The 26121-nt window shown below is 39.4% G+C and overlaps 3 protein-coding genes across 3 annotated transcripts; 1 reads left to right on the plus strand and 2 right to left on the minus strand.

The window, feature by feature from the left end:
• Window positions 1–249: 249 nt before the first annotated feature.
• Window positions 250–3583, minus strand: LOC121773712 (triose phosphate/phosphate translocator, chloroplastic-like). Its single transcript, XM_042170626.1, has 12 exons — window positions 3182–3583; window positions 3021–3086; window positions 2885–2950; window positions 2720–2798; window positions 2291–2411; window positions 2111–2206; window positions 1767–1879; window positions 1601–1678; window positions 1383–1499; window positions 1083–1182; window positions 886–986; window positions 250–662 (listed from the first exon to the last, which is right to left on the minus strand). Exons 1-12 carry the CDS (start codon window positions 3442–3444, stop codon window positions 645–647), a joined length of 1218 nt encoding a protein of 405 aa, XP_042026560.1. The 5' UTR covers window positions 3445–3583; the 3' UTR covers window positions 250–644.
• A 1409-nt stretch (window positions 3584–4992) lies between these two features.
• Window positions 4993–7076, plus strand: LOC121773331 (pentatricopeptide repeat-containing protein At5g46100-like). The gene has a single exon (XM_042170159.1). It carries the CDS (start codon window positions 5270–5272, stop codon window positions 6716–6718), a length of 1449 nt encoding a protein of 482 aa, XP_042026093.1. The 5' UTR covers window positions 4993–5269; the 3' UTR covers window positions 6719–7076.
• A 129-nt stretch (window positions 7077–7205) lies between these two features.
• LOC121773333 (protein DMP4-like) lies at window positions 7206–8383 on the minus strand. The gene is made up of 2 exons (XM_042170160.1): window positions 8095–8383; window positions 7206–7816 (listed from the first exon to the last, which is right to left on the minus strand). Exons 1-2 carry the CDS (start codon window positions 8278–8280, stop codon window positions 7361–7363), a joined length of 642 nt encoding a protein of 213 aa, XP_042026094.1. The 5' UTR covers window positions 8281–8383; the 3' UTR covers window positions 7206–7360.
• Between the last annotated feature and the right edge of the window lie 17738 nt (window positions 8384–26121).

The following is a 26121-nucleotide window of genomic DNA, read 5'->3' on the forward strand; positions in this document are numbered from 1 at the left end:
GCAATTCATTTTTTAAAATGGGATATAATTATAGTGAAAACTGCTTTCTAAAACTAGCTAAGTTTCCTTTATTTATTGTCAATAATTAATTATTTGTATTGCAACGATGATATGTTACATGGATAAATTGTCTTTTATATCCTTGGAATTATGTAACATTACTACTACTATTATCTTTACATAAATGCGTTAAATTTTCTGTTGTGTCATTGCTATGCTCAGTATATCAATTTTTTTCCAATTGCAAAATGAGGAAAAGTTCATTCATTACCTGATAACTCAATTATTTACAATAATCATCCCAGAAACTCACACGAGAACGCTCAGATCAGTGTGAGAACGAGGACGAAGAACAAGAACATTAAAAAGAAATTAAAATGAAACCCCTTCCAGTAGTCTGTTCCCACGAAAATAGACTATTCACAAATTTCATCCTCGACTTTCTAATAACAATTAAGCTCAGGGCTTCTGATCACAATGTTGACCGCGCCACGAGTCATATTATTAACCGAAAATACATACGACAGTTGAAAGTAGAATAAAAGAAGATTAATAGACGCCAAAAGATGTTCTCAGGCAGCCAGTTTGTTGTCGGAGATATATAGTATTACAACTTCACCTGAGACTTCTTCTGTGTTCAGCACCTATGCCACTTTCCCTTGCTGCATAGAACAAAGCAACAAACTCATCACGCCAACGTAAAAAATCATGTAAATCAAACAAGAAAGAACACCTAAACTTTCTTCCCGGTAATCAAGATGCTTATAGCTCATAATAGTAGGATGATGATTATTGATTCGTGATATGCTTTTCGTTTAGTTTCAGCAGGCCATGCAGCATAGCTTAAGTAATTGCGATTGTAAACGGATTTATAATTGGTCTTACTCGTTTCTCCTCTTCCATCTTAGCCTTTATGAAAGAGTACATAGCAACTCCAGCAATGGCAATGGAAGTACCAATACCAGTTTGTAGTGAAATCTTGTTACCTGAGATCAAAGATTTCATAATAAATATCTCGCTGTGCCATTACATTCATCATCCATGTTGCATATAAATTGCCAAAAATTGTAGAAGAATCTTACCAAAGACCAAGATTGAGAAGCCAATCACGAAAACACGTTTCAACACATTCCCAACTGCATGTGTTAGAGGCGCCACTCTCTCAAGGGTGTTGGTTGCCAGCTGAGAGTGTAAAAAGATTAGGTTGTAAGATCCCAAGCTTGAAAAGGAATAAACCATTGCCACATGACTGGGCAGCAACACTTATAATTTGTTAGGTAGCTAAGAAGCAATAATTAATTTTAATTAAAAAACAGTATCTTTAGAGGAATTAGTTAGAATTAAATATAATAAGTTAATAACTTAAATGCTCAAGTAGTTACCTGATTGTAGAGGTGGTAAAACATTCCAACCCAGAAAAGATCCGTGATGAACTTTGTCAGACCCACTTTTGCAATTGCATCATTGAAACCAGACTTGAGCAATTGAGGTCCCTCAATCTGTTTGGTGCATAAGAGCATGAGTGAGGAATCCAATTGAGAAGAAATAAATAGTGCATAAATACATGGAGACAGAGAGAGAGAGAGAGACTAAAACATACAATAATCGCGGGAGGGAGGCAGACGATAAGGGCAATGATTGAAATGTAGGCATACAAGTTCGTGCTATCCATATCAGTCTGCATAGAGAATTCATCAGATAAAGATGAGACATACTAGAGAAGATAGTGATCCAGTCGAAATTCAGGTAAAAGAAGACCACTTGACCATAGCTTTCTTTGAGTATATGCTCCTGTAAGTGAAGGAGATGTTGGAAATCATTGCACTAATGAAGCCCAACCAGTTGAAGGACATTTCGGTCAGTGATGCCATCGACACACCTGCAGTTAGTCGGTCAAGTTAAAACTTTGAAACTGGATAGAGGAAAATGGCCTAGCTTATAGTCATGTATTATAAGTGACAACCATGTCCAGCATTAGGACAAAATAAATCATATTATTAGATCCATCAAAGTTATTTTGGAGTGTAGCCATGAATATTTTGCTTGCTCCAATTTTTACAAGTGCAAAAAATCTTAACTTGGCACTTCATAAGGTGAAAGTGGAACTTACCAATAACAACTGGTGCCAAAGACAGCCATAACGTCAAAGGTATCTGTTGTCCAAGAATGAACTGTGAAGCCGCAGCATTGAAGAACGGCTCCAGGGCTGATCCAAAGTTAAAGAAAAAGACAAGCCAAATGAGTATCTCTCTAAGAAAAAAAAGCTTCAGTCCGAATCACAGATGATCACCTTTAATAGTGTGAGTGAACGAGACTGCAACGGCAGCAAAAGAGACGTTACTAGTTACATGGCCTAGTGCATGGCATACAGCGACAGGGATGAGCAACTTCAAGAGGTTCCCGTCAATTGGCTAGGAACATACCAAGAAGCAGAAGAAGAAGAAATCACAACAATGATTAATGCCGATAACATACAATTACCAAGTGCATTATTACAGAAGTATGAGATCAGCAGCTATTGTACATTAACGAGTCTGGACCATAAAAATCAGATTCTCAATCTCCATTATACAACTACTAGCCATCTCAGAAATTAGACGTTTTTATGGTGGCGATCACTCAAAAAGAATTAAAGCTAATAGTATATACTAGTAGTAAATGTTAGTACATTATACCTACAACCATAGATAATGGGGCTAAGAGCTGACGAGGCACTTACAGCGCGCTTAGGGAGGCCAACAGCCCAGGATACGAGACAGTAGACAACACCAACAAACAAATGTATAACTGATACAAAACTGCAGCAAAAATTGCCCAATTACTCAACTAAATTTTGGATAATTGTGACTCAAATCAAAATTATAACTAGTCACAAAATGCTTACTATGGATAGGGGAAGTAATTGTAGATCTTCTTGTTGAGAATGTTGAATATCACGTTCAGGAAGTACCTACAAAAATGGAATTGTTCATTCCAAAATCTCCATTAACAGGCGAGATGAATAAAGTTAGGAGACGTACCACATGAAGAAGAAAAATCCGGTGACGAGCGCCGGATATTTCTCTAAAAACCCGACCTTAGCTCCCCTGCGAAGAAGAAATGCATTGAGGATAAGGAAATCACGAAACGGAGTCGTGTTAGCGTTTCTCGTGAAAAAATTAACATCAAAACGTGATCTCACCCGGCGGAGTCGCTGCCCTCCGCAGTGGCGGAGCACGAGCGGATGCTCTCTCTCTTCATCGGCAGAACAGAGACGCTGGCCGGTGAAGCTTCGAGCAGTATTGCCGGTCGGAGCTGCCTTCCCCATATCAAGTTCCCGCCGTCGCTCAGTCTTCCTGTGAGCTTGGTGGCGGGGAGAGTGCAGCTCCCGGTGAGTCTAGCCGACGGCTTGAGGGGAATAGGCAGGCCGCGAATGGTGGCGCCGGTGAGCACGCGAGACTCCATTTTTGACTGCAAAGAGAAGTAGAATGGGGAGAGTGATTGAGGCCTGAGCTAGGAATAAATTGAAGGTTAATGTACACCAGGGGAGTGGCGATCGAGGATGAGTGGATGCAATCGGCTAATGAAATCGACGGTTCGCATAAATTGAAAGTTTAATCCAAGGGACTAAAATCTACCGCGGATTATTTTGAAAAGGTGCAGTGGCAAACAGGTGGGCGGCATGGCATGGCATGGCATTGCCTCTCAAGACGAAGACAATAAACTTGAACCATAGTACTCCCTCCGTCCCGGGCTACTCGCTCATTTCCTTTTCGGCACGGAGATTAAGGAATGAGTGTATAGGAAAGTCAAAAATGACGGCTGTAGGTGAAATTTTTTACTAAAAATGGAAAGAGTGCAAGTAACTTGGGACGCCCAAAAAGGAAATAAGTGCGAGTAGGGCGGGACGGAGGGAGTATTTTTTTATCTTTAATTTTTTATGATCATAATAAAATCAAATCAAATCATATTTAAGGCCTTGAGTTGCGACTGTGATGCACATTTCATTTTACAAAACAAGGAGAAAATCGAAATATACATAAATTAAAATTTTAGTTTACATCGTATTATTCACATTACCGTACCACTCACTATTTGGTGAATAACTTTTATTGAATTGATCTTAGATAAACATATATTTCAACATAGGTGACTCATAACCACTTCACAAGAAAGACATTTTATGTAGCTGATTCTTGTGAAATCAATTACAACAAAATGAAATAATTACAAAAAGGACATCAACCATATATCCCATTCTTAAAATATTAATTCGACAAAATTTTAACAGTCACAAATCAATTAAAAATATCAGAATGCATTCGTCCAACGGCCAATTAAGTGGAGCACGACAAATTGGATAGTGGTGTTACATTTTTATTTTTTGTATTTCTAAATGGGATATAGTAATATGACTCGATTATCCTTATCAATCAAATGGAAGGGTGATAAATTTTAAAGTGGGCCATTCTTATCTTATCTTATCCGAGCCAAGCGAGAGGTTCTACACACTCCCACCCCATTTCTTAGCATCCATATTGATCAAATGATTTACTACCTTTTGAAATTATAATCAGTATAAAATTTGGTCATATTCTATTCAATGTAAAATTTTAAAATATAACATTAAATCATAAAATTTTATTTTTAAAATCGATAGAAATATGACATAAATTGAGGACTGTCCAAATAGGGGGAGATTTGGCCTTGAGGAAGAGAAAAAAATTTGGGCACAAGATTGGGGAAATTTCGATTCTCACATCAATAAAGATTGGAGATAACTAAAAAAATAAATACTAAAATTTTATACTGTTATATTTTCAAACTTTGTAATAAATGACTAGAATTTAGCTGAAATTTGTAATTTAAATATTGCTATTTTTAGAGAAATATATAAAAGTCCATCGATAAGAGGGTTCGGCCCAACCTGGCCCAAACATATGATCCGGCCCAATACGATGAGTATTGAAGTACTTTATAGATGTTTCCTCTAAATTTGGCCCAACTATTTAGAGCGTCCAACTCGCTTAAAATCTCAAGCAACAACCGAATAAAATCTCACCGGAAAAACTAAAGCTTGAAAAAGCGGCGTCGCCTAGCATCCCGATCTCTCGTTTCTGGCTCGCCGGAATTGTTCAACTACTGGAAAAAATAGGTTTGTTACTGTTGGCGCACTATCTTCCGGATTTGTCAATGTTGTGACTTCACTTGTGTCGTAGAATTTTCGTACCAGCTGAACGACTTCAAACTGTTCGACGAAATCTCTAACCAAAAAAAAAAAAAAAGGAAAATGGGTACGAAGTCGATGGTAAAGTGGCCGAAGCAAATCACGCCGTCTCTGGTCGAGCGGCTGATGTCAGCTGAGAAAGACTTGGACAGAGCAATCTCCGTCTTCGAATCAGCCACCGCCGAATATTCCAACGGCTTCAGCCACGACCAAACCACATTCGGCCTCATGATCCGGCGACTCCTCTCCGCCAACAAGTTCCATCACGCCGAGGAAATGCTCGCCCAAATGAAGCTAGAGAATTGCAATGCAAACGAAGATATATTCCTCTCCATCTGCAGAGCATACGGCAGAGTCCACAAGCCCGTCGAAGTAGTCAGGATTTTCAGAAAGATGAAGGAGTTCGAATGCGAACCGACCGCGAGAACTTACATAACAGTCTTCTCCATTCTGGTCGACGAAAGCCACTTGAAAATGGCGTTCACGTTTTACCGTTACATGAGGAAGCAGGGGATTCCGGCAAGCGTCCCCTCGCTTAATGTTCTGATCAAGGCACTCTGCAAGAGCACTGGAACTATGGATTCAGCTTTCAAGATCTTCAAGGAGATGCCAAAGCGAGGCCACACTCCCGATTCGTACACTTATGGAACCTTGATCAATGGGCTGTGTAGAGGCGGCAGGATTCTTGAGGCGAAGGAGCTTCTCATCGACATGGAGGCGAACGCCTGTGCGCCCTCGGTCTTCACCTACAGCTGCCTGATACACGGGTTGTGCCAGTCGAACAAGCTCTCCGATGCAATGGAGCTCTTCAAGGAGATGAAAAGGAAAGGCGTGGACCCGAATGTGTACACTTACAGCTCTCTGATCGATGGCCTATGCAAGAATGGGCATTCGTTGCAGGCCATTGAGCTAATGGAGAGGATGGCGCGAAAGGGTTTAGTTCCAAACTCCATCACTTACAGTTCCTTGATAAATGGGCTCTCCAAGGAGGGTAAAATCCAAGAAATGGTTCAGATTCTTGATAGAATGAAGCTTCAAGACTTGAAGCCTGATGCAGGATTGTATTCGAAAGTGATCAATGGCTTCTGTGAGGTGGGGAAGTTCCACGAAGCTGCAAATTTCCTCGATGAGATGTCTCTTTCCGGGATAACTCCAAATCGAGTAACTTGGGGCCTTCATGTTCGAATTCACAATAGAGTGGTGCAAGGTCTTTGTAGCTTGAGTAGCCATAGCCAAGCTTTTCCTCTGTACCGGAGCTTGCGTAGTAGAGGCATATCGGTTGAGGCAAGAACCTTTGAGTCTCTTATACAATTCTGCTGCAAGAAAGGAGATTTGCACGAGGCTGCTCGGGTTCTGGAGGAGATGGTTGTTGATGGATGCATTCCTGGTGAGGAAATATGGAATGGAGTGGTGGTTGGGTTCTGGGATCGAAGGAAAGTTCGTGAAGCTTCTGAGTTGCTGAAGGCTAAGCTGATCGATGAGTTGGAGACGGACCTCAACAATGATATCTGATCATCTGCAGCCTTATGTCTTCACTTTTCATCTAGTGCTAGATTGTTATTATAGAAAATCAAATTGTTAACTAAATGTGAAGGGTTTGATAGCAAGACAAGACGTCTTGATTGTTGTTTTTGGGCCATTGGCTCCCAAAAGTCAATATAATTACAAATCCGATTAAAGTTCATTGGTACCATTTCATTTTAAAGACAAACATTATTCGACATGTATTTGCATGTGAATCTCTCGGAATGATTCAAACAATTGGTACTAGAGCCGATACAATTTGGAACGAATTTATAGTGAATTTTCGAATTTTAAGGCATGATTATGTCGATTAAAGTGTCTGCATTAAATGGCCGATGAATTGCCTGAATGTTCTTCGATTTCCTCCATGGTGTGTGTTTGTTGCAACACCAATATCGTTTCTTGTTTGCAACTATTCAATCTTTGCGAAATTAATTCGATTCTATCAATGATTCCGAAAGGATGAGTTTCACCGTTTGAAGTGCCCAAAAATGTGTAGTACTAAAAAATAATGTGTCCTTAGGTAATTACAAAGGTCAATAAAAAAACAAATACGACTATAAAAAAATTATTAGCCTTTAATAAATTATGTTTGGAATCTATAAAATGGAGTAGTATAAAAAAGGGGCATTACGTTGAAGTAGAAGAGAGGGGAAAGCCAATACCATGTCGCGTGGTCGGAAAAGAAAGGAAAAACATACTTCCCACCGTCCCGATCCCCACCGGCAGCGCGGCCAGCACCTCCTTGGTCCCCGGCGACGGCGACGGCCACAAGCACTCCACCACACTATCATTAAACATCGCAACCGCCGCGAACACCACCAAAGACATCACCGCGTGCGCGAAGTCGATAAACCTCACCTTATACTTGGCGGCGATCTCCAGCGGAAGAGTCACCGACCCGTCGATGATCCACATGCCTCTGAACGTCGCGAAGCCGTAGCAAACGTTCCCCTTCTTGTCCTTGACGCTGTCCGTGAAGCTCAGTAGCACGCACGACAACGCGCAGAGCCCCACGAGCGCGGCCGTCATGGCCCGGCCTGCCGCCTCGCATTTTCCTCCGCCTGTGAATATTGGCGCGAGCACCTGTCAATGATGCTTTAATTAATTAATATTTGACTTTGATTAATTAATGCACATAAGAGCATATATGTGATAAAATAATAAGTACTATGTTCAACTTGGCAAAATTAATTAAGAAAAGTTGTGGCATCGGATTGAATATGGAAAAATTTGATCAAAACACTAGAAACAAATTTCACAACAATTTAGTGATTTATATTTGTCATTTATATGTTCAATACGTAATAACGGTTATAAATAAATCTATATGAAATTTGTATCATGACAGAAATTCACGTCACCTGGAAGCAGAGGGCCGTGCCGGTGGGGAGGAGGTTGGCAAGGCAAGCCGTGCTTCGGAACGTCTGGCTGATGCCTTGTTGGATGAGGTTTCTGTCTACTTCCGGCAGCTCTTTCTTTGAAAGTAACGGCGCCTTCTCTTCTTCGTCCTCCATGATTTCTATAGACGAAGATGTCCTAATTAACATGGCTACTTCTGTTATTCCTTTCCTTTGTAGGGGTTTGTTTATAGGTGTGGATTGGAAGAGAAGGAAATCCAATTTGCTAGGATTTTTTGCCTTGCAAGGAACAAAAACGATCACGGATTAAACACACCACCGTTTTGGGGAAAGGGAGTTTTCATTTTTTTTCCCTTTTTTCATGAGGTTTGTTTGAGTTAATGCAGTTTCTTTAACTGGATATCAGTCTCCAAGCTTAACTTTGAGTCAGGTTTTTGCATGCCCTTTTTTTGGTGTTTTAAACATAATCAATAAAGGTTTCCCATTTATAAGCGTGTGACCATTTCGACCTCAACATCCATATTCTTGATTGGAGAAAGCAAGAGTGAACACAGAAAAAAAAATTACTAGTAAGATTACCATACTTTTTATCAATTTCTTTGGCAACTAAAGTTGCCGTTTTTGGGATGTGAGTTGCAAGATCACCATGGGAATATTTGTTTTTTTGTGTTGATATATATTGCGTAGAAAAGTGTATATGATGGTCATTCAATTTCAATTTCAATTTCAGTTACATATATTGCTGGGACGCAAAGTTTATAAATGTTTACTAATTATTAAAATGTGGGGCTTTTGCTTGGTGACGGATCTTTCAGTTTAATTATGGTTAACGGTTTTTTATGAGCATACTTTATATGGAATTGGCATTACATTTGAAACGCTAACCACATTATCATAAATCATGGCAATGGCATTAAACTTGGTCTTTCCTGTTGGGTCTATAAAATAAAATTGTCCGCGATAAATTAAAGATAAATAATGATAAAAGGTGAATCATTATTATATTTTCACTTCTACCCGAGTATTAGGCAAAATCATTGATGTTTTAAAAAGAATAAAATAAAAATAAACCCATTTTGCTTGGGCTGTGTTTTGAGCCCAGTTCAATTTAAATATTCAATTCGTTAAATGTGCCCAAGGCCAAAACAGACCATATTTAGAAAATTAGCTCAATGTCATGTTTCCATATTGATAGTCATAAGCGACTCTCACGCACAATACTTGATAAAAAAAAAAGGTATTTATGGGATCGCCGAGCGACGCCCATTCTCGACCGTGGATGACATACGAAGAACCGAAGTTAGTCCTATCTCGAATAGTTTCGGCAAAGCTGTCCTACTATGAGGTGCAACTCCAAAAATAGATTTTACTGGGGTATATTTTTATAAATATTAATTTTATAGTAGAATGAGGAGTATAAATTAGTAGAGTGTGAGGTTCAATTACTGAAAATAGAAAAATATAAATGTGTATTTTATTGATGGACATCCTAAAATGATAAAATTTTGTCTTTTATTCATGAAATGGAAGATGTATGATACTACTTTAATCATTGATTCTCTAAAAAAAGTTACACTATTCTATTTTAACTAATTGTGATTATTAAGCACATTATATTTACTAGTTGTTCAACAATTCTCACCAAAGATTCTAATTAAATTTTTATCTAATAAACTGCAGTGGGTATGAGTTTTTTTAATTTTTTTAATTGAGATTGTCAAATATTCGTAATCTTGACTTTTAACAAAAACTCTTTATTAGAAGGTTAGGAATGATACATTAGAGATTTATCATATGTTTGTTCAACTAATTATCAAAATAAAATGCGTGAAAGAATAGAGGCTTTATTATTAGTGATGGGGAAACCACTAATTGTTGGTTTCTCGGATTACAAAGATAACTACCGGGCGTAATACAACCCAAAAGAAAGGAAAGGAAGAACTGAACTTAAAAAATACAACGTATAATCGAAACTACTAAACCAGTGTGATTAGCCGAGTCGAGGAGGCCTCTTCCCGCAAGACGAGATACGCCCCGGTAGTGCTCTTCGGTTTGGCGTGTCGTCCCCAAAGGTAAAACGGCTACGTCTCTATTGATGCAGCACCGCAATCAACAGAGCTCCGGCGAACTGGATGGAGGAGAGGGCAGAGCTTCGACAGAAAAAACTATGCAGGGAGAGGGAGAGAGCTTATGATGCAGAATGCTTTTTGAATTGTGTAGTGATGCATGGAATGGCTGGCCTATTTATAGGCTCAGTCCACTGCAGGGGGTCAACAGCCATGATGGCTGTCATCATGGCAATTCGTAACCGACGTCGGTTACAGACGTGTGGCAGGAGTGTGCCATCCGTGTGTGGAGCGTGTGGATTTCTCACGTGGCAACCGTGACTGTGCCTCGCTTGACGACGTGTCAAGCCACTTGGATTGCTGACTCGGCGGTGGTCCAAAAAGAATAGTTTGGGCCAAGCACCAAGCCCAAAGACCACCCAAAGACCAATTGCCAAGATCCAAGTCCAAGTCCAAGTCCAAGTCCAAGTCCAAGTCCAAGTCCAAGTCCAAGTCCAAGATCGAGATCGGGATCGAGATCGGGATCGGGCTCGGGATCGGGCTCGGGATCGGGCTCGGGCCCGGGCCCGAGGCCCGAGGCCCGCGGCCCGCGCCCGCGACCACGAGCACGAGCACGAGCACGAGCACGAGCACGGGCACGGGCACGGGCTCGGGCTCGGGCGGGCGGGCGGCGGCGGCGCGCGCGTGTGCGCGCGTGTGGGCTCTTTCACCCATCTTGGTCCACTATAATTATTAAGTAACATAAAGTCACTTAATTTATACACATTAAAGATGTGTTAATCCTCCAATGTGGGATAATTAACACTAGTTAATTATTCCCTAAGCTCCATCTCCAAGCTTTAATTAAAAGCTAATTATGCCCAACTTTAATCCACTATTTCTCACTCACCGGAAATCGGATTTGAGAAAGTGAATATACTACATTTACCTACGTAAAATGTAGATCGACGCTATGTCATTTAATTTCACAAAATTAAATGTCTCGTCACATTTATTATTTGGTCAAAATCCATTGACCGGGCATATTTAATCCATGATTTTTTACAATCCCCCACATGAGTGGAAATAGCCGAATGCATATGCATGCAGACACAAGCTCAACCCTCGCGAGGTATATAAGCATAAGGATAGGTAGTTGTTGACTTTGAACCCTCCATAGTCGACACCATCGGATACACAGGCGGCTTAGTAGCGCGATGCTTTGAACTAATCCCCCACGGCGTGCACCGAGACAATGGTGTTAACACTTAAACACCTCAACCTCATCCGTTCTCACGTTTTGTGTCCATTGCGGTCTTGGACACCACTTTGGATTCATAAGTGCGTTTTTTATGAAGCGACCACACTTCGCACTTACGTAGGTGATTCTTAGTCAAGTACCTTGCCATACTTGGTCTCTTTGAGAATTCCATCTCTTTGAGATCCTTAAGAACCATTAAAAGTCATAGACTTAGCCTTTACCACGAGGCAAGTTCTCCAACACTCTATTGCTCTCTAGGGAATAGATATAGTTTGAGTGTTTTTCCATGAACTCTCATAGCTTAGTTGTCCCTTTGAACCAAGTTCTTGGGATCTCCAGTCATCATGGTTGGGTTACCACTATGACAATTCTTTAGTTTGTGGATTTCAAACCCATTCCCTCTAGCAACTTATTCATTTGATCACGGTTTAACCCTTTGGTTAGCGGATCCGCTAGATTATCTATTGACTTCACATAGTCAATTGTAATCACCCCTGTTGTGATCAAATGTCTCACGGTGTTATGTCGTCGACGTATATGTCGAGACTTACCGTTATAGAAACCATTGTTTGCCCTTCCAATAGCCGCTTGGCTATCGCAGTGAATCAGCACTGGTGGCACTGGCTTAGACCAACATGGAATGTCTTCAAGGAAGTTCTTAAGCCACTCGGCTTCCTCACCAGCCTTATCCAAGGCAATGAACTCCGATTCCATTGTTGATCGGGCTATACAGGTCTGTTTTGTGGATTTCCACGATACAGCACCACCCCCAATAGTAAAGACATATCCACTTGTTGAAAGTGAGTCTCTATTATCGGATATCCAATTGGCATCACAGTACCCTTCAAGCACCGGGGGGTATCTCGAGAAGTGTAGCCCAAGATTTTGAGTGTGTTTTAAATATCTCAAAACCCTCACAAGAGCTCTCCAATGCTCTTTGCTTGGATTGCTCGTGTAACGACTTAACTTGTTCGCGGCACAAGCAATGTCAGGTCGAGTGCAATTAGTCAAGTACATAATGCACCCGATGACCCGTGCATACTCTTCTTGTGCAACGGGCTCGCCTTTGTTTTTGCTCAAGTGAACGTCGAGTTCAATTGGAGTCTTAACCGGCGCGCCATCATAGGCTTTGAATTTATTCAATATCTTCTCAACATAATGTGATTGTGTTAAGATGATTCCATCATTCGTTCTTAAAATCTTCATTCCAAGAATTACATCGGCTAGACCCATGTCTTTCATGTCAAAGTTTCTCTTTAACATGGCCTTTGTATCGTTAATTACTTGAGTGTTGCTACCCAAGATTAACATATCATCAACGTAGAGACACACTATAACATGACCGTTATTAGTGCTCTTGATGTAGACACATTTGTCGCACTCGTTGATTTTAAACCCATTTGATAACATCACATTATCAAACTTCAAGTGCCATTGCAATGGCGCTTGTTTCAATCCATATAGGGATTTCACGAGCTTGCATACCTTTTTCTCTTGTCCAGGTACTACAAACCCTTCGGGTTGTTCCATGTAGATTTCGTCTTCTAGTTCACCATTCAGAAACGCGGTCTTTACATCCATTTGATGAATCTCGAGATTGTGCAATGCAGCAATAGCGAGAAGCACCCGGATAGATGTAATCCTTGTTACAGGTGAATAGGTATCGAAGAAGTCATGTCCTTCTTTTTGTTTAAAACCCTTTACTACTAATCGGGCTTTATACTTATCAACTGTTCCATCGGCCTTAAACTTTCTTTTAAGAACCCATTTGCATCCTAAAGGTTTAGCACCTTCGGGCAAATCAACCAACACCCATGTGTGGTTTAGCAAAATTGAATCAATTTCGCTTTGAACAGCTTCTCTCCAATGCAGCCCGTCTGGGCCAGCAAAGGCTACTTTTATCGATGTTGGTTCTTCATCCAACATGAAAGCAATGTAGTCAGGACCAAAAGTTTTTGGTGTTCTGACTCTATTACCACGTCTTAGTACTGTATCTTTTGGATCGGGCCTTGCACGCTTGCGCGATTCAGGTTCCGCATCTGTTGATTTAGAACTAGTGGCTTCTTCTTCCACTTGTTTAGAACTAGTGGCTTCTTCAATTCTTGTCTCAGAATTGGTTGATACTTTTTCCTTATCTTTGCAAGGAAAGGTATTTTCGAGAAATACAGCATTCCTCGACTCAATTGTTGTTCCTACTGTGATAGTCGATATTTCAGACTTGTGAACAACAAATCGATATGCACTACTGTTAAGTGCATATCCAATGAAGATGCAATCAACCGTCTTAGGTCCGATTGTAACTTCTTTGGGCGGAGGAACCATCACCTTTGCCAAACACCCCCACACTTTGAGGTATTTGTAGGATGGCTTCCTTCCCTTCCACAACTCATAAGGAGTAACATCTTTTCCTTTGAGAGGGATTTTATTCAAGATATAGTTTGCTGTCAAAACAGCTTCCCCCCACATGTTATGTGGTAATCCTGAACTGAGTAGCAGTGCATTCATCATCTCTTTTAGAGTTCGATTCTTGCGTTCTGCAACACCATTGGATTGTGGTGAATATGGAGCAGTTGTTTGATGAATTATACCACTTGCGTTGCATAACTCCTCAAACGGGGCTACATATTCGCCTCCTCTATCGCTTCGAATCATTTTGATTTTACAACCAAGTTGATTCTCAACTTCGTTCTTATAATTTTTGAACGCCTCTATTGCTTCATCTTTGCTTCTTAAAAGATAAATGTAGCAATATCTTGTGCAATCATCTATGAAAGTGATAAAGTACTTTTTACCACCTCTAGTTTGCAACATCTTTAAATCACATACATCCGTGTGAATTAATTCAAGGGGTTTTGTGCTTCGTTCAACCGAGTGAAACGGCAACTTAGTCATTTTGCTTCAAGACAAATTTCACATTTATCTTGGATATCCAATTCATTAGCCTTTAGTAAATCTAAATTTACTAATCTTTTAATGGCTTTTGAATTTACATGTCCCAATCTACAATGCCACAAATTTGAAGACTCAATCAAATAAGAGGAAGTAGATGCTTTATTCTTATTGGCCAATGGCTTCGCAACACTTCGAGTTGCTACACTAAGCTTGAAAAGCCCATCGGTTACATAACCTTTTCCGATGGATTTTCCAAACTTATACAAGACAAACCTATCGGACTCAAATACAAGTTTAAACCCTTTATTAACTAGTATTGATCCTGACACTAGGTTCTTGCGGATGTCCGGGACATGCAGCACATCCTTCAAAGTGATAGTTAGGCCAGACGTCATCATGAGAATCACGTTGCCAACGCCGAGGACTTCTGACGATGCTTGATTCCCCATGTTGATCTTCCTCCCTTCAACAGCAGTGTAGGAGGCAAACTTGCTCCTGTCGGAGCAAACATGAGCAGTAGCGCCGGTGTCGATGTACCAGCCTCCCTTGTTATCAACAAGGTTAACCTCTTCAGTGACCACTGCAATGAGGTCGTTCTCATCCCAGTCCTTGAACTCCTTCTCAACGACGTGGGCTGCCGGCTTCTTCTTCTTGCTGCGGCAGTCTTTGGCAAAGTGGCCCGGTTTGCCACATTTGTAGCAGTCGCCTTCAAACTTCTTTGAAGGCTGCTTTCCCTTCCCTTTGTCGTTTGGACGGTTTGGGCGAGGGCGTTTGTTGGAGGGACCGCCCCGCTCCAACAGGTTGGCTTTGGCTTCATTTGGGGTGAAGCCCTTAGCCTTTTGATCACTTTTGCGCACGTCGGCCTCAATGCGCAACTTCACGATCAAGTCTTCAAGGGTCATCTGCTTTCGCTTGTGCTTGAGATAACTCTTGAAGTCCTTCCAACTTGGAGGGAGCTTGTCAATGATCGTGCACCTTAGGAACTTATCGGGCAAGGTCATCCCTTCAGCCACTAAGGAGTGGATGATCATTTGGAGCTCTTGGACTTGCTCCATGATGGGTCGAGAGTCGACCATCTTGTAGTCCATAAACTTGGATGCTACAACCTGTTCAGTCCCTGCAGCATTGTCTATGCTATATTTCTTCTCTAGGCTTTCCCACATTTGTTTAGATGTGGTTACATTGGAGTATACATTATAGAGGCTATCATCTAATGCACTTAAAATAAAGTTTTTACATAGATAATCCCCTTTTCTCCAAGCTTCATAGTCCGCCATGACTTCGAGCCTAGTCTCTTGGTCGCTTGGCGCGGGCGGCTCGTTCTCCGTGAGGAAGTTGGCGACGCCCAATGTTGTCAAGTAGAACAACATCTTCTGGTACCACCGCTTGAAGTCAGATCCTCCAAACTTTGGTGGCTTCTCGGCAGGTGGCATCATTCTTGGTGCCAAAGGTGCCGCAGTTGGTCCTTGGAAGGAACCAATTCCGTTGCCCCCGAAGGAGCCAACAACTTGGTTGGGCATAGAGCCCCCACCATTCATGTTGGGCATAGAGCCCGCCATGGTCGTACCAGCCCCGAAGGGACTAGCACCCGCATGAGACCCGAAGGCCCCAGCATTCGTGTTGATCCCGAAAGATCCAACACTAGTATTGAGCCCGAAGGCACCAACACTCGATCCATTAAAGGATCCGAAGGAACCACTAAAAGTGGAACCAACCGAACCACCAAAGGTGGAACCAGTGGACGCCCCGAAGGGGTTGTCCCAAACCCAAGGGACGGTGGATGAAGCGGCTGGGAAGCCAGAAGTTGGCATCATCGAGGGAATCGATGAAGTGTTGACCGGTCCAGTGGTCGCCATGGTGGAGGGAATGGCGGCGGCGGTGGTGGCAGCGGCGGTGTTGGAGTCGGTAGACATCTCCAGCAAAGGTGTTTAATATTTCGAAAGTTTTAGTTCAGTTTAGAAGTCCAAATTCCTTCAAAGGCAAGTTATCTCGTCTTGCGATTGTTGGTTTCTCGGATTACAAAGATAACTACCGGGCGTAATACAACCCAAAAGAAAGGAAAGGAAGAACTGAACTTAAAAAATACAACGTATAATCGAAACTACTAAACCAGTGTGATTAGCCGAGTCGAGGAGGCCTCTTCCCGCAAGACGAGATACGCCCCGGTAGTGCTCTTCGGTTTGGCGTGTCGTCCCCAAAGGTAAAACGGCTACGTCTCTATTGATGCAGCACCGCAATCAACAGAGCTCCGGCGAACTGGATGGAGGAGAGGGCAGAGCTTCGACAGAAAAAACTATGCAGGGAGAGGGAGAGAGCTTATGATGCAGAATGCTTTTTGAATTGTGTAGTGATGCATGGAATGGCTGGCCTATTTATAGGCTCAGTCCACTGCAGGGGGTCAACAGCCATGATGGCTGTCATCATGGCAATTCGTAACCGACGTCGGTTACAGACGTGTGGCAGGAGTGTGCCATCCGTGTGTGGAGCGTGTGGATTTCTCACGTGGCAACCGTGACTGTGCCTCGCTTGACGACGTGTCAAGCCACTTGGATTGCTGACTCGGCGGTGGTCCAAAAAGAATAGTTTGGGCCAAGCACCAAGCCCAAAGACCACCCAAAGACCAATTGCCAAGATCCAAGATCCAAGTCCAAGTCCAAGTCCAAGTCCAAGTCCAAGTCCAAGATCGAGATCGGGATCGGGATCGGGATCGGGATCGGGATCGGGCCCGAGGCCCGAGGCCCGCGAGCACGAGCACGAGCACGGGCACGGGCACGGGCACGGGCACGGGCTCGGGCTCGGGCGGGCGGCGGCGGCGCGCGCGTGTGCGCGCGTGTGGGCTCTTTCACCCATCTTGGTCCACTATAATTATTAAGTAACATAAAGTCACTTAATTTATACACATTAAAGATGTGTTAATCCTCCAATGTGGGATAATTAACACTAGTTAATTATTCCCTAAGCTCCATCTCCAAGCTTTAATTAAAAGCTAATTATGCCCAACTTTAATCCACTATTTCTCACTCACCGGAAATCGGATTTGAGAAAGTGAATATACTACATTTACCTACGTAAAATGTAGATCGACGCTATGTCATTTAATTTCACAAAATTAAATGTCTCGTCACATTTATTATTTGGTCAAAATCCATTGACCGGGCATATTTAATCCATGATTTTTTACACTAATTAATTACAAAATACAAATAGTACTATTATTTGCACAACTTGGATTTAGTAGTATTTTGTTTCTTCACAGAATGGCTTCATAGTTGTGCGATCATTCTTTTCATATAGTCAAAAATGATAAATTAATTAAGTTATAAAAATTGACCAACTAGCGATATAAAATTGATAAAAATAAGCTAATAAAATGACAACTAATTGTGGGGGAGAAGGCCATCATTTTGTATTGTGTCACTTTAATAAAAGGCGACCCCCACCAAATGGATGAACCTCGAGCAATAAACATTTTTTGTGTTTTTCTTGACAATTTAATGAGAATAAATGCATTAAAAACTTATATGCTTCATATATAGACTTATATAGAATATAATATATGTTTACTATTTTGTGATATGTTTTTGGGATAAGGAGACATATCACATATGAAATTGAAGGTACATTACATATATATGGGTGATGTTGGGGGAAAGCTAATATGCACAAAAATGTATGAAATGTTGTAGTAGTATATTTTCCCGTGGCCTAATTATTGAAAAGAGGGGCCAATGTTTTTCAACTGAAAATATATCTGGTGAAAAATCGATTGATTTCTACTTTACTTTCTGAAACCATAAATGGATAATCATTGTGCTCTAAAGGTTCTGGTTTTGAAATCACAAATTCATTTTGGTATCAAAACTACAAATGACCATTTATTCTTGTTCTCTACAGATGTTATTTTAATTTTATCTTAATTTTGATATATCAAACCAAATTTTCAAATGGTCAAATGTAACAGTATAGTCTTGTTATACTATGTTTTATGATAGAAAATACTCTGACCATTGAATTCGCTTGAGTTAATGAATCACAAAGCATACTACAAAAATGGTCCAATTAAACAGTAATAAAAGAGGACCTTTTTTAAGTGAGTTTTAGAAAAAAGTAAAAACACTAGCACGTCTATTCATTTTGGAATAGAACCAATAACACTATATGAATCAATTTGTTTACTATGTTTTGTATATATTTTTCAGATTTTTGCATTTTGTGATTTTTTTTCTTACAACTATACTCCCATGCAATGATGCTCATAAATGATAGAAAACGCCATTCACAATTTACAAATTTCACATTCAAAGTGTGGCGATATCAATCATTGTCTCTCTAAGTTTTCTTGATTTATATGAACTATCAAATATTTTCCAGCTGTTGCTTTATCCTTTTTCTATCTCAATAATTTATAAGCATTTATTTGTTCCTTTTCTAGACAAGAAAACTCGACAACAATTTGGTGATTTTTATAATTAATTGCACCTAATTTCATTCATTTTTGTAATTCCATGTGATAAGGATATGAGTTAATAGTTAGTTTGTGACTTTTTGGCATACAAATAAAATTAATTTTCTCTCTCCACTCTTTTCGCTTTTAAAATGCAGTAGTATTGTTTTGTTCAAGCTTTTTGATATATAAAATTAACATGTAAAAGTTTATTCCAGATTATAGATTTTGCAAAAAATCTAGAATTTGAGTATCTGGATTAAGAAAATGTTTTAGAACTTCTCCTTTTTTGGTTGTGAGGATACTATGTTAGTGTTAAACTTCAAATCTCTTAACGACTACTCTACTTTTTTAGGCCAAATTAGTACTATACTACTCTAAGATTTTTTAGGCCTAATTAGTACTATACTTTAAATTAACTACTCTAAGATTTTTTAGGTCAAATCAGAACTAAACTCAAGTAGAAGCAATATGTTAGTATATTCTTTTAATATTTATGACATTTAGGATTTCTTCGTCTATTATTATGTGTCTTTGAAGTCACGGGAGAAAAATGCATTCATGAAACCAATTTAATTTATACACGCCAATTTAAAGATGTCAAGCTATCATGAATATCTGAATTTAATTTATTATATATTTGTTTCTGGTGACTATTTATTAACTTATTCGTCACTCTATAGCTCAAATGTCGATATAATCCAATAATCCAATCAATTTCCATACTCCACATTATTCCCACCATTAATGTGGTAATGATTATACAGATTTTTTTATTATTAAAATAGAACGAATGACTTTTTAAATACTGGATACTATTTTTTTGGGTTGAACCACACTACAATATTAATTTGATTCTTAATGAGTTCAACAAAAAACGGTCAGAATAGCAAATGCTGGCTAAAATACTACTACTCCATAAACTACCACATTCATTATTCTGCAAAATCAACATCTACTCTACTCCTGCAATAATAAAACTGGTATTAACTGTATATTTCTTCTAGTTGAAATATTAAATGCCAAATTTACTGCTGCCTGCTTAGGTCTTCCTCACGAACCACATAATTTTCGATGTGTTATTACACAAGATCTTTTAGGGGATAAATTGAGTATAATTTAACTTTAAAAAAACAAGAGTTCATTAAGTTACTTTTATTATTGTTAAATAATTTAACTAATTTACAGTTTTAAATATTTAACAAATTTAGAATTTTAAAAGGTGAATAAAAAAGCTTTGTATGGGCAGCAACGTTTAAAAATATGATTTAGCATCACTCAATTATATTACAGACTGACCATATTATGAGGTGATATCTTTAATTTTCTCTAGTTTTTATTTGCCCTGTAATCTTGGAAAAAAAAACGATCAAATTATCGGCACGTTTGTAGAATGCAGCTGTAACGTAGCAGTCAGAATATTCATTGTGTATCTAATTTTCATGAAAGTAGCTAAGTATTCATCACGAGGATATTTGAATTTAATTACTCGTACACTGTTTGGTTAAATGTAATTAATTGAAATTGAGATATTGTCCCCTAGTCATTGACTCATTGGGCGACTGCAAGATCATTATTGGCCTGAAATCTTTAATTTATTGGAGGAAAACATTTATTAATTTAGGAATGAAAATTTATATACTTCACCTACATTATTTAATATTCAAGGACACAAATGGACTATTAATCTATTATGTTTACGGTAACGCAATTACGTAAAAATGCAGAAAAATATTCCAGAACAAATTAAATTCAACGTCCTTAAATTACCAACAAAGCTGGTTGTCGCAATTTTATTTATTAATTTATAGAGGATAGACAAACCGTTTCAATTTCATTTTACTGATTTTTATACAAGAAACTCAATTTCCCTGTTTTCACATGTCGATATTAATTAAAATAAAAACATTTAAAATGTACCTAATGTGGTGAAGTGAATTAGACTTGGTTATGAATTTTAAGTTTAGCATTTCAAATTTAGTAATTGCTGTTTATGTTATTCGAATAATCTGTAAAAGCAAGTCTTTGACTTGTTCTCTGCAGTATCTTTCTAGAGTCAAGTTAGTTGCTATTTTTAGGAGTCTTTTTAGTGGCTAAGTTAGTGTGTTAGTGGAGTTACTGATGCAGTACGTGTTTAGTGGTTAGTTAGTTGTTTTTTCCTCTATTTAAGATCCATTGTATTCACAAATCAAATATTCAAGTTCAACATTCGATCATCTCCCTGTCTTCATCTTTTCTCATATTATTCTCTTTTATTCAAAGCAAATTACTACTATAATTTCTGCTTCTTCAAGCAGATTTATTAGAGATGAGAGTGAGAGATTTCTGAGTTTGAAACAACAGAGTGGTATCTAGAGCCTTTAGCATCTTAAGGGCGATGGAAACTGGATCAATGGCTGTAGGAGTCATGAGTGCTGGTCCTCCAATTCTTGATGGGAGCAACTACCAGATCTGGCAAATAAGGATGCAGGCCTTTTTGGAAGGGGCTGACCTATGGGAGGCTGTGGAGAATGACTACGAAGTACCTCCTTTGGGAGACAATCCTACAGTAGCCCAAATCAGGGCTAACAAGGAACGTGTTACCAGGAAAGCAAAGGCGAGATCCAGTCTTTATGTTGCTGTCACTCCCATAATATTCAACAGAATCATGCATCTAGATTCTGCTATGAGTATTTGGGAGTTCTTGAAGAAAGAGTATAAAGGAAACAAAAGAATCAAAGCCATGAAGGCGATGAATCTGAAAAGGAAACTTGAAAGGCTGCAGATGAAGGATGGTGAATCAATTCAAGAGTTTGCAGATAAGCTACTGGATACAACCAACAAATTGGCTGTGTTAGGCACTGATCTGGGAGATGAAAGGCTAATTGAAAAACTCCTATGCTTGGTGCCTGAAAAATTTGAAGCAACGATAGCCTCTCTTGAGAACACCAAAGAAATCTCGGAGATGCTATTTGCTGAAGTTGTGAGTGCTCTTCAAGCACAAGAGCAAAGGAAGATGTTGAGGACAGGTGAAGCAACTATTGAAGGTGCAATGCGAGCCAAGGTGAAGCATGGTAGTAACTGGAAAAAGAAGGCAGACACCAAAACTTATGCTGCTGGATCTCAGCCTGGAAAAGGTGGTAACGAAGCCTGCAAACATTGTGGGAAGAACGGTCACCCGTTCTTTAAATGTTGGAGGCGACCAGATGTTAAATGCAGAAAATGTGGAAAGATTGGCCATATTGAAAGGATTTGCAAGGGGAATAACTCACCACAAGAAGAGGCACAGGCTGCTACAGGAGAAGTGGAGCAATTGTTTGTTGCTTCGTGTCATGCCACTGGAACTACAAACGAAGGATGGTTGGTGGATAGTGGGTGTTCAAACCACATGTCTGGAAACCTAGCTATCTTCACTGAGATTGACAACAAAGATTTTGATATCACTGTGAAGATAGGGAATGGAGAATTGCTAGAAGTAAAAGGGAAAGGCAATGTATTGCTTGAAGGAACTGAAGGTATGAAGTTGTTATCTGATGTCTACTTTGTTCCCAAATTAGACCAAAACCTTCTAAGTGTAGGACGGTTGGTGGAGAAGGGAATGAGTGTGACTTTCGAAAATCAAAGGTGTGTCATTTCCAGCAAAGATGGGAAATTTCTCTTCAAAATTCCAATGCAAAATAAAGTCTTTGCATTTGATCCTGCAAAAAGAGGGAGCACAGCCATGGCCTGTGTGCAGGGTGAACAGGAGGAGTTATGGCATAGGAGAATGAGCCATTTTCATTGCAAAGGCCTGGAGTATATGCAAAGAAATGGTCTTGCAGAGGATATGCCTCAGTTAAAAGGAAGAATGGATGATGTGAGACTTGCTTGCAAGGGAAACTTGCAAGGAAACCATTTCAGAGATCAAGCTGGAGAGCGAGGGAAAAGCTTCAGCTGGTGCACTCGGATATTTGTGGTCTAATGCCAGAAAAGTCTCTGAATGGGAGCAGGTATTTTATGACTTTCATAGATGATTCTACAAGATTTTGTTGGGTATACTTTCTGAAACAGAAAGGCGAAGTCGATGGAGTCTTCCTCAAGTTCAAACATGAGGTGGAGAATGAGACAAACAGCAAAATCAAGATTTTGAGGACAGACAATGGAGGTGAATACACCTCCAACAGACTCAAAGAAATATGTGAAGCTGCTGGTATTAAACATCAACTCACTGTTCCTTACACTCCTCAACAAAATGGAGTGAGTGAAAGGAAAAATAGAAGCATCGTGGAGATGTGAAGATGTATGCTCCATGGGAAACAGTTGGCCAAACCGTTCTGGGCAGAAGCTGTGAATACTGCTGTGTTTTTGCTGAATATATTGCCAACGAGAGAACTTACCAATCTCACTCCATTTGAAGCTTGGCATGGTTACAAGCCAAAGGTCAGTAGTCTAAGAGAATTTGGCTGTTTATGTTTCTATCTTACTCATTCAATTGGAAGAGACAAGTTAGATCATAGATGGAAGGCTGGAATATTTATGGGATACAACTCACAATCTAAGGCTTATAGAGTGTATTGTCCAGTCATGAATAAGGTTATTGTAAGCAGAGATGTGACCTTTTTTGAAGATAAGAAGTGGGAGGAGACAGGAGATGAAAAAGAGATCAATGAAGTTCCTGAAGTGGCTGCATTAGAGAGCAAAAATGAGCAAAATGGTGATGTTGAAGCTGAGCTCCTGATTGAGGAATCAATCGACCATGAACCTGTAAGAGGGACCAAGTCACTTGGTGAAATCTATGCAAGGTGTAATGTTGCATTGATCGAACCAGGTTCCATAGAGGAAGCCAAAGCAAGTGGAGATTGGTTGAATGCCATGAAGGAGGAATTGATGATGATCAACAAGAATAATACTTGGGAGTTGGTGGATAAGCCTTCACACAAAAAGGCTATAGGTGTCAAATGGATTTACAAAACAAAATTGAATCCAAATGGCACAGTGAACAAATATAAAGCCAGGCTAGTTGTCAAAGGGCATGCTCAAGTAAGTGGTGTTGATTACTCTGATGTATTTGCTCCAGTTGCTAGAACGGATACTATCAGACTGCTACTTGCTGTTGCTGCTCAGAAACGATGGAATGTCTACCAGTTAGATGTAAAATCAGCTATCCTCAATGGTGAGCTGAGTGAGGAAATTTATGTAAACCAGCCTGATGGTTTTATTGTTGAAGGTCAGGAGGAGAAAGTCTACAAACTGAACAAAGCTATATATGGTTTAAAGCAAGCTCCAAGGGCGTGGTACAACAAGATTGATGCTCATCTTCAACAGCTCGGATTTCAGAAAAGCTTAAGTGAAGTGACTCTTTATTTTAAACAAAATAAGAATGGTCTGGTTGTGGTGTCCATTTATGTGGATGATCTGTTAGTTACTGGAGATGAAGAGAGTGAAATTCAGAAGCTGAAGGATGGGTTAATGAAGGAGTTTGAAATGACTGATCTTGGAAAAATGGCTTATTTATTAGGCATGGAAGTTCATCAGAAGAAAGGTGACATTTTCTATGTCAAAAGAAGTATACCAAGGAGGTGCTGAAGCGTTTCAATATGAGTGAATGCAAGTCGGTTTCAACTCCTGCAAATCAGAAGGAGAAGTTGAGCAGGGGAAGCGAGCAGGAGTCAGAACTTGCAAGTGAATACAAGAAGATGGTGGGATGCTTGATGTACTTAACAGCTACTAGACCAGATATTCAACATGTTGTGAGTATTCTGTCTCGATTTCTCCACTGTGCAAATGAAGAACATCTCACAGCAGCAAAGAGAGTACTTAGGTACTTGAAAGGAACTCAAGGCTATGGGGTGAGATTTATGGAAGTTCAGGAAATGAAGCTGGTTGGCTATGTGGATAGTGATTGGGGTGGTTCTGCAGAGGATATGAAGAGTACAACAGGTTTTTGTTTCTCTTTAGGATCAGGATGCTTCTCATGGAGCACAAAGAAGCAAGAAGTAGTTGCACAATCCACTGCAGAAGCTGAATTTGTAGCAGCAACGGTAGCTGCTAAACATGCTGTTTGGCTAAGGAAATTGTTGTGTGATCTGGGCATGAAGGAGAACAGACCAACAATACTACATGTGGACAACCAAACAACCATTGCTATTTCACAAAATCCAGTGTTTCATGGAAAGACAAAGCATTTCAAGCTAAGGTTCTACTATCTTAGAGAAGTGCAGCAAGATGATGAAGTGAAGTTGAGATACTGCAAAACAGAAGATCAAATTGCTGATGTGTTCACTAAACCTCTTGCTGTGAGCAGGTTCAATCAACTCATTCATGAAGTTGGAGTGTGTTGAAGAGTCTAATTCAAGGATGAGATATGTGGTGAAGTGAATTAGACTTGATTTTGAATTTTAAGTTTAGCATTTCAAATTTAGTATTTGCTGTTTATGTTATTCGAATAATCTGTAAAAGCAAGTCTTTGACTTGTTTTCTGCAGTATCTTTCTAGAGTAAAGTTAGTTGCTATTTTTTAGGAGTCTTTTTAGTGGCTAAGTTAGTGTGTTAGTGGAGTTACTGATGCAGTACGTGTTTAGTGGTTAGTTAGTTGTTTTTTCCTCTATTTAAGATCGATTGTATTCACAAATCAAATATTCAAGTTCTACATTCGATCATCTCTCTGTCTTCATCTTTTCTCATATTATTCTCTTTTATTCAAAGCAAATTACTGCTATAATTTCTGCTTCTTCAAGCAGATTTATTAGAAAGGAGAGAGAGATTTCTGAGTTTGAAACAACACCTAACACAAGAAACAATTCATAACATAGTTAGCAATAAAAATAACAATCAACATATAGACAAAACAAAACTCTTATCAAAATCACTACAAAAGAAAAAAAACAGCAGACAACATAAAAAAATTAAGGTAAAAAGACAAATCATATCAATAGTTTACATATCATAATCTACCAAATTAATCTGATATCCACAAAAAAAAGTCAAAACTCAGTCTCCCTCTCGAAACAAAAACTTGTACTCTTACCAAAATATAGAAGAAAAAGACAAACTGTAAATTCTAGTGACAGTGATTGTTGGAACTGTAAAGATAGCTAGCTCAAGTACAAATCTGATCGTTTCCAACACTTTACCCCTACATCTCCCTCAGGTGAAGTTTTTACCTCTAAAGCAACTGCACAAATAAAAATGTTAGTAGTATTTTTTTTAAATAAAACATAGCAATAATTAAAGCATATTTCAAACAAAATATTCATAATTTTGCTTGCACTGTTTGGAGAAGTGTACGCATTGATTTATCTGAAACAAACGCACTTTATTCTTCCCAAATTAATAACAATTTTTCTTTTTGATCCCAGAGATCTCTAATGTTTGAAGGAGTACAGAAATTGAAATTTTTTGAAGTAAGAGTGACTCAGATTTCACTGTTTA

The sequence above is a fragment of the Salvia splendens genome, chromosome 17 (assembly GCF_004379255.2).
Source record: "Salvia splendens isolate huo1 chromosome 17, SspV2, whole genome shotgun sequence".
Lineage (NCBI taxonomy): Eukaryota > Viridiplantae > Streptophyta > Magnoliopsida > Lamiales > Lamiaceae > Salvia > Salvia splendens.